This window comes from Piliocolobus tephrosceles, chromosome 13 (genome assembly GCF_002776525.5).
Source record: "Piliocolobus tephrosceles isolate RC106 chromosome 13, ASM277652v3, whole genome shotgun sequence".
NCBI classification, from domain to species: domain Eukaryota; kingdom Metazoa; phylum Chordata; class Mammalia; order Primates; family Cercopithecidae; genus Piliocolobus; species Piliocolobus tephrosceles.
The window spans coordinates 46,922,785-46,931,230 of record NC_045446.1 but is presented as its reverse complement, the minus strand read 5'-3'; the positions used below and the strand labels follow the sequence as shown (position 1 = coordinate 46,931,230).

Genomic DNA, 8,446 nt, shown 5'->3' with positions numbered 1-8,446 from the left:
TAAATGTCTATTGTTTATAAGCCACCCAGTCTATGGTATTTTGTTATAGAAGCCTGAATGGTCAAAGACACCACGCTTTCTGATCCTGTTTCCTCATCTACAAACTCAAAGGAGAATGGTGCTTCTCTCATAGTCCTGCTGGGCCACAGTGACATGTGGTACTTCCGTTCTCCTTTTCAGGGGCCCTGTAGTCGAGCTAGCTCTGCACATAGCATGTGGATGGGCTGGACTGCTTCCTCTGCTGTCATGTGATGACTAATGAATGCAGTCCTGGAGGCTGAATATCACAAACCAAATTATCACAGAAGTTCCTGCTGGGCTGAGTAGCACTCAGGTGAACTTCTTTGTCCAGTTGAGGCTAGTGCCATAGAGAAGGCGTACCCCCAGATGGAGGTAGCACCATCAGTGGGCAAGAACACCTTCGCGGAGGAGGGAGGCCTGGTCGAACTGCCTCTCTATGCCTGGAGCTTTCCAGCCCCGCCCTGGGTTATGCCTTAAGGCTGGGGGTCTCCCTCAGGTTTGGTGGAAAACCTAGGATCAGTGGCCCTGATTTTCTCTGCTGAAGTAAGTCTTCTTTTTGGTCAGCAGGTGGCGCTAAGCCCTCAGTTCTGTGGGCTTCCCACTCACCAGCAGCTTAAGGTCCCTGGCAGGTGGAGGAAGGTTACTCTGGATGGGGCTCCAAGGATGGTGCTGCCAGCAGGTCCTTATTAGTGAGTCTGGCCCTTCTCCTTGGCCTTAAGGGCAGCCAAGCTGAGTCGCAAGAGCCAGCCTCCTAGAATGCTAGGCTGACTGAGTAGCTTTCACCCCTTCACCCTCTAAACCAGAAATGGGTCAGCTCTGCAAGGAAGGGAATCAGCGCTGGGGACTGCATGGGTGCCAGGAGGGGGCAGCTTAGAGCCCAGACCAGCAGCGACAACTTCCTGGCCCCTTGGCCCTGCCTCTGGAGCCACCTGGGACAGACCCTCACTGATGCCCTGTCTGCAGGCCTCACACTGTAGCAATAACCCTGACTTTTTGTCCTGTACGCCACCCACCTGTTATTCATTCATTCATTTTTCATTCATGTAGCACCTACTCCGTGTAAGCCAGCCATAGTGCTGAGTCCCAGTCCCTGACCTCAGGAAGCCATGGACTTGGGGATGGGGAGACAGACCCCTAAACGTAGGCAAAAGGAGAATGCCCATAGCACAGCAGAGGGAAGGGACCTTCCTTTCCAGAGAAATCAGGGAAGGTTTCGAGGAGGCATCATTCAGCCTGGATTTTTATGGATTTCAACAGACAGAGATGAGGCCTGGGCAGTCCAGGCCAAGGGAATAACATAAGCAAGGTCTGGGAGGTAGGAAGCTCAACATTACGTGCCAGGAGGGATAGGACAGAGAGATACCCAGGGAAGTGGGTGGGCAAGTGCAGACTCCTAGCAAGAAAACAGTGGGCCATAAAGCCGGAGAGGCAGTCACAGCCCGAACTGGCTGGCTAAGAAGCTAGCCTTGACCCAGAGGTGATGGGGAACTACCGAAGGTATTTCATGGTGGGAGTGGGGGGTGACCCACCCTTCTAAGACCACCCTGGAGGCTGCGTGGCAGATGGATTGCAGTGGGTGAGATGGAGACAAGGAGACCAGGTCACAGGCATTGCCACAGCCCCTAAAATCATGGTCTCAGCTGGGAAGGGGGCACGGTGTGGAAAGAAAGACCCGGCAAATAAACATGACCAAGGGCAAAATAAAAGCACCGTCTCTCTTTAACACGTTTGGCCAGTTTTCTCATCATGTAGCTGATTCAGCAGCAATCACAATAGTTAACATTTATTGAGCACTTACTGTAGACCAGGCACTTCAGCATTTTACATGTTTTTCGTTTACTCCCAAAACAATTCTATGAGGTAGGTACCATTAGCATCCATGTTATAGATGAGGCAACTGAGACACAGGTTAAGTTACTTGACAAAAGTCATACAGCTAGAGCCAGGATTCGAACCCAGGCAGTTGGCTCGAGAGTTAGGGCTCCAATTACTACACTAATGCCTATGACACCTCTACCCCTCTCCTGGGACACTCCACCCTTCCAGCAGGTCCCTGGGAGGAGACACAGAGCCCAGGGCTGCAGAGCCTAGTGAGTGCCCAAAGGCTGAGTTGGCCAGACAGGCTGACAGGGCTGGGCCACCTGAGGCAGGAGGGGGAAAGTCCCCCTGAGCTGGGGGAAGAGGTGCCAGCCTTCCGTCCCTCCCCTGGCCTCCGTGCTAGGGTCTGTGGCGCCTCTTGAAGGGGGTGGCAGCTGCCAGTCCCTGCCTCCCTTCCCACCAGCATGCTCGCTGCTTCCCCAGCAAGAAAAGCCAGAGTTTAGGTCATGAGGGGAGGCTTTATTGACAACGGAGAAGGCAGAGTTCTAAGCAAGTTCACACAACACTGCTCCAAGGGTCCAGGCGCAGGTCAAACCCGTCAGGACCAAGGGCCTCTTCACCTCAGGGACCTCACTCCCTCCCACCATGCTGAACCTTCCCACACCTTTTCCAGCAACCCAGACACCCAACTCCAAGCCACCCTCTGGACAAAGTGAGTGGCAGCCACTGTTGTACAGCCAGGACCAGAGTTGGGCCTGAGGCCTTAATCATGTGTGGTGGGCACAGGACACCCTCTCGTCAGCCTCTGGGGACAGGTGGAAAGTAGGCAGGGGCAGTAGCCCCAGCCCACAGAGCCCTCATTGCAGGAGGCTGATGTGGCAAAAGGCAGGAGCACTGGCATCTCCTCCTCCCTGTGCCTGAGCGGGGCTCCGCAAAGCCAAGCCTCCTCAGGTCACCCTCCCGTGCTTCCTCCCCTTCCAGCCCTGAAACTGGCCCTCGGAGGGGAGCCCCGTCAGCCCCAGGCTGTCCCTGTCGGTGTAGGCTTCACAGCACCAATCCTCCAGTGGGAACATGCTCTCTCATCAACTGTAGGCCAGGCCCAACCCTTAGCCGGGTGCTTTTTCAGGGACCAAGGAGAGCTGGGGCCTGACCACAGGCATTTCTTGAAGCCAAAGAAGCAAAGCAGCAGCCCTCAGGGGATTGTTCTTCCCCAGCCACCTGCCCAGTGTGTGGCTGGTCAATCGTGGGGAGCCAGGACTGGCTGCACACCCAGCTTTAGGGCCCAGCACCTCCCACAGCCTCTGCAGCTTTGGGCAGGGGAGAGGGGTGAGGCAGTCCTGAATTGGGTTGGGAGGAGCAAGGACAAAAATAACCCAGTACAGGTTCCTGCTGAGGCCAGAAATAGCATAGTGACAAGTGCCTTGTAACACCCTGGATGAGCAGCAGGGGGAGGCTGAGCTGAGGCTGGCCCAGCCTCACACTAGGCCCTGGCTGGGCTACATACCATACCACACGGTCTGTGTGTACGCACGCGTGTGGGGGGGCCCGAGACACCATGGCTCAGGACAGGGAATCCGGAGAGATGCTGAACTTGGGCTTGGCCTTGGCCATGGCCACGCTACGCTTGCGCAGGGGCCCGCGGGCTGAGGCGAGGGTCAGAGCTTCCAGTAGGCTGTGGTCCTCATCAAGCTGGCGGGCCGTGCAGAGTGGTGTGGGCACTTTGATGGTGTTGCCAAACTTGGAGTAGTCCACAGAGTAACGTCCGTCCTCCTCAGCTACAATGGGGACAAAGCGCTGGCCCCACAGGATCTCATCGGCCAGGTAGGAGGTGCGGGCCTGGGTGGTGATGCCCGTGGTTTCCACCACGCCTTCCAGAATGACGATGATCTCGAGGTCCTGGTGGTGGTGCAGGTCGCTGGGTGCCAGGTCATAGAGTGGGCTGTTGGCATCGATGACGTGGTAGATGATCAGCGGAGCCACCAGGAAGATGCTGTTGCCACCCACACCGTTCTCCATGGGGATGTCCACCTGGTGGAGGGGCACCACCTCACCCTCGGGGCTGGTGGTCTTGCGCACCACCTGCATGTGGATGGTGGCGCTGATGATCATGCTCTTGCGGAGGTCGCCCACACGCAGCATGAAGCAGAGGCGGCCGTGGCGCAGGGCGATCACCGCGTGCTTGCTGAAGATGAGGGTCTCGGCCCTCCGGTGGGCCTGGGCAGTCTTCATGAAGATGCAGCCAAGCATGATGGCGTTGATCATGAGCCCCACGATGTTCTGCACGATGAGGATCAGGATGGCCAGCGGGCACTCCTCAGTCACCATGCGCCCGCCAAAGCCAATAGTCACTTGGACCTCAATGGAGAAAAGGAAGGCAGACGAAAAGGAGTGGATGCTGGTGACACAGGGCTCAGCAGTGCCCTCGTTGGGGGCCAGGTCGCCATGGGCGAAGGCGATGAGCCACCACACCATGGCGAAGAGCAGCCAGCTGCACAGGAAGGACATGGTGAAGATGAGCAGCGTGTGTGGCCACTTGAGGTCCACCAGTGTGGTGAACACGTCCTGCAGGAAACGGCCCTGCTCCCGGATGTTCTTGTGGGCCACGTTGCAGTTGCCTTTCTTGGACACAAAGCGGGCCCTACGCTCGCGGGCGCGGTACCTGGGCTCGGCAGGGTCCTCCGCCAGGCGTGTCAGCACGTACTCCTCGGGGATGATGCCCTTGCGGGACAGCATGGCTCTGGTGACCCCCAGGGAGGGGCTTCCCCCATCGGAGGCACCCCTGGGTCGTGGCCTAGGGCCTCACTGTGGCGTCCTCTCCGTGGGCACCCACTCACCCTTGGGCTGCGCTCAGCCTGTGCTGGCCTCACTTCTGAGATAACTCCCCACCAGACTCTTCCTCACCTCCACCTGCATCCCACTTCACTTCTTAATATCAGCCTCAGGCCGGGTGCGGTGGCTCATGCCTGTAAGCCCAGTACTTTGGGAGGCTGAGGTGGGCAGATCACGACGTCAGGAGTTCGAGACCAGCCTGACCAACATGGTGAAACCCCATCTCTACTAAAAATAAAAAAGTTAGCCTGGCGTGGTGGTGCGCACCTGTAATCCCAGCTACTCAGGAGGCTGAGGCAGGAGAACCGCTTGAACCCGGGAGGCGGAGGTTGCAGTGAGCCCAGATCATGCCACTGCACTCCAGCCTGGGTGACAGAGCAAGACTCAGTCTCAAAAACAGAAAACAAACAACAAACAAAACAAAAAAACAGCCTCACCCTTGAGCCTACCTGCCTGCCGCCTAGGGAGCCCCCAACCCTGCCGGCTCTCGACCTGGCCCTGGGTCCTCCCTCAGCTTACCCCGCCAGCTGACCACGCTGGGTCTCCCACTGAGAGCCTGTCTCCCCTCCCAGCCTACCTTCTCAGCCCAGCTCAGAACTTAACACCTCCGGATCTCTCCCACTAACCGGACCTCACCCCCACCTGCGGGTCTCCCGCCTCACCTGCCTGGCCTCCGGGCTCCCAGGCTCCAGCTCAGATCCTGGCCACCCCCGCCCGTCTCCCCTCCAGGTGTGCCCCCTATGTCCTACTCCACCCTTCTCGGAGCGCCTCCGCCGCTCTCCGGATCCCCCTCCAGCTCTCGTCCTCTCTGTCTCCTTGGGATCCTGCGTTCTCCGGAGTCACCACCCCACCCGGCTCAATTCCGGCTCCCCGGCACCGCGCGCGACCCGGCGGGGCTGAGTCCGAGTCGCGGCCTCCCGGTCCCTGCCGCCCGCCCGTGCCGCGGCCCCCACTCCGCGCCGGGTCCCGGCCCCGCCCGCCGCCGCCGCTGCACCTGCTCCTGCTCCTCACGCCACGGCCGTCGCCTCCCCGCCCCCCTCCCGCCGCCTGGGCGCTAGCGGCTGGCCGTCCTCCCGTCCGTCTGTCCGTCCGTGGGTCCGCCGTGGGTCTGCGGAGACCGACCTGGGCTAGGCGGGGGTCTAGGACGGCGGGAGGGGGGCGCACGAGGAGAGGAGCGGGGCCGGGGACCGCCAGAGGGAGCCCGACCTGCTCCGGAGCTGAGGGGGCGGGGCCGGAGCAAGTCCCACCCCCCCCCCTCCCTCCCGCCCCCACCCTCCGCCTCCTTTCCCCGGACTCACAACCTGGCCTTTGGAGTTTTTCTGACTCGCGGGACCCAGAGGTTCCTCCTGCCCACGCTCTACGAAAGTAGGGGGCTGGGAGGAATCTGTGACCCGCCTTCCCAGTCTGGGGCCGCCGCCCTGTCGCCCTGGCTCCCCTCCCCCAATATCCCCATCCGTATTTGGGTCAATTATCCGCCTCTCGGCCGCTCCAGGTTTGCAGGTTCCCCGGGAAAGGAGGCACTGAGGGGTGGCGCCACAAATCCCAGGGCTGGGGAAAATTAGGCGGTCCGAGGACTTCTCAACCCACAGCTTCTTTTCTTTAGGGGATGCTCTTAATCTTAGTCTTGAATCTTTTGACAATCTGATGGAAGCTCAGACTCCCTCCCATTAAAAAAAAAAAAAAAAAAAAAAAAAAGGTCTCGGCAGGAAAGGAGCACAGTTTAACACCTGCTACTGCTGTGGGGCAGCCTGGGCGGCTCCATCTTCTCAACCATTCCGGCCCTCCTTTAAAGGTTTGAGTGGAGGGCACTTGCTTTACACTTTCTCACACCTGTCACCTGACTTCTTCCACGTTAGCCCATGAGTGGTATGCCTGAGCAGTGTGTTAGGGCTGCCTCGGGCACTGGGGGACCCAGGCTCTTGGTCCAGGCATGGTGGTGTTTCTGTTCAGGCATCAGCCTGAGGCTGCCCTGTGGCATGGACCCCGGTTCTCAGCTGGAAGGAAAGCCTGCTAGATCTCTGTTGTTGGGAGAGTAAGGGCTTTACCACTCTCTGCGGCTCAGATCCTTATGGAAGAGCCCCTGACCATCTGCGGCCATTTTGTTGGAGTGGGGGCTTGAGACAGGGGCTGGAAAGGGCAGCGTGGGTGTGGGCCACAATAGAGGCAGGATATGCATTTTATGTTGGATTTTCCTTTCTCTCCCTACCCACCAGCAGGCAGAGCAAACACCACTACAAAGGATGAGTGTGATCATGGGCTGTATTAACAGAGATACAGTGTCTAGGAAGGGGAGGGTAAAATGAGATGAGCAGAGTGGGAAGCTCAAGGAGACAGGGTTACCTGGGAGAATCTCTGAGGCAACTACAACTGTCCAGCCATCAGAAAAGGAAAGTCCCCGGGGGGTTTGGGCACTATTGTAGAAACACCTGGCTTTGAAGGAGGATAAACTGGTAGTTTTTCGTGGCCCAAAGGGTAGAACCAGGACACTAAGTGAAACAGAGGCAGGCTTTGGTTTCACATATGCAAGAGTCAGTTCTAATAACAATAACCAGAGATAAGCCACATCTGTGGGGTACCCAAGTCAAGCCAGTGGGCCATGAGGGATGTTATAGAGGGATTTTGGGCCAGGATGACCTTGGGCATCCCTGCAACACTTCACTGTGGGCCCAGCCCTGCCCTGCTACTTCCCTTCAATCCGTCGGGGTGGGATGGATTTGGAGTAGTGGTAGACATGTGGAGCCCTCTTTCTGCTGCCTGGCCCACTCCTGGGGGATCTCACAGTGGGGGAAGCTGCTGGGCCCCTGGGGAAATCTCAGAGGTAGAAAGGTTGGGTTCTGCCTTGCAGTTCAGCCTTGAGGCCTCACCTCCCTGCTGCTCACCCTACTGGGAGGGTGAGTGCCCTATCTGAAGGGCTCAGCCTCCCCTTTTGCTCCATCCTGCACTTGCTTATAGTCATCTCCACCAAACACTGAACTTGTCAAGTCCCTTTCTTGCTCAAAACCCTTCTCCCTGTTTGTCCATGGGCATACCGCACACTCCTTGCCCTGGCATTCAGGGCTCTCTGATATGATGCCCTCCCTACTGCTCTCATCTTTCTCCCACCTCCCCGATCAACCAACACTCTTAACACACTTCCACCATCACTCCTTACCTCCTGCTGTCCCCACCTGCCACCCCAGCCCTTTTGCTGACTTTCTCCCTATCCAATCCCTATCCCCCACAATGTTTAACTCAAATTTTGTCTTTTCCATGCAGCCTGCCAGGCTTTACAGAGCTCTTCCTTTCTGAGCTTCTCTGGCTCCTGGAACATCCACAGGGGTCTGCACTGGACCTACCTCCAATAACTGGTGGGCTTTTCTTATATTGTGCCTCTCTGATCCTCTTGCAGCCAAGGGGATGCAGGTTCCAGATTCTTAGGTCTGCACCCCAGGGCTTGGTGTAGCCAGTACTGCAGATGATATGCAAATGATCATAAAATGAGATGCAAATGAGCACCTGCCATTTCTTGGCCGAGGGCAGATGTGCAGCCTTGTTTCGTGATGCAGAGGAAGTCAGGACAGCTGCTGTTTCAGTCTCCCTGGTGTCTGGGCTCCAGTGTCTCCCAGACACCACCTGGCTGGCCTGTGGCTCATGCTCTGTGCTTTCCCTCTGAAGGACCACCCTTCCACTTCTGAATGCCCCTGCTTGGGGGATGGAGATGGAGACATGATCCAGGCCTAGCCAGCCAGTGGATGCCACTCCTCTGATCACAGTGGGGTAGGGATGGGAATGTGACCCA

At 57.8% G+C, this 8,446-nt stretch overlaps 1 protein-coding gene across 2 annotated transcripts; it reads right to left on the bottom strand.

Moving 5' to 3' along the window:
- Window positions 1-1,739: 1,739 nt before the first annotated feature.
- Window positions 1,740-5,873, bottom strand: KCNJ11 (potassium inwardly rectifying channel subfamily J member 11). 2 transcript variants are annotated; one of them, XM_023230890.2, is made up of 2 exons: window positions 5,663-5,873; window positions 1,740-4,327 (listed from the first exon to the last, which is right to left on the bottom strand). In XM_023230890.2, the coding sequence occupies exon 2, from the start codon at window positions 4,309-4,311 to the stop codon at window positions 3,400-3,402; it is 912 nt and encodes a 303-aa protein (XP_023086658.1). In that variant the 5' UTR covers window positions 4,312-4,327; window positions 5,663-5,873; the 3' UTR covers window positions 1,740-3,399. The 2 variants fall into 2 exon arrangements, with proteins under 2 accessions (XP_023086658.1, XP_023086656.1); XM_023230888.2 differs by lacking the exon at window positions 5,663-5,873 and having other exon boundaries at window positions 2,344-5,328.
- Between the last annotated feature and the right edge of the window lie 2,573 nt (window positions 5,874-8,446).

Coding starts and splice junctions, on each gene's coding strand:
- KCNJ11 (XM_023230888.2), bottom strand. CDS start 4,572: ATGCTGTCCCGCAAGGGCATCATCCCCGAGGAGTACGTGCTGACACGC.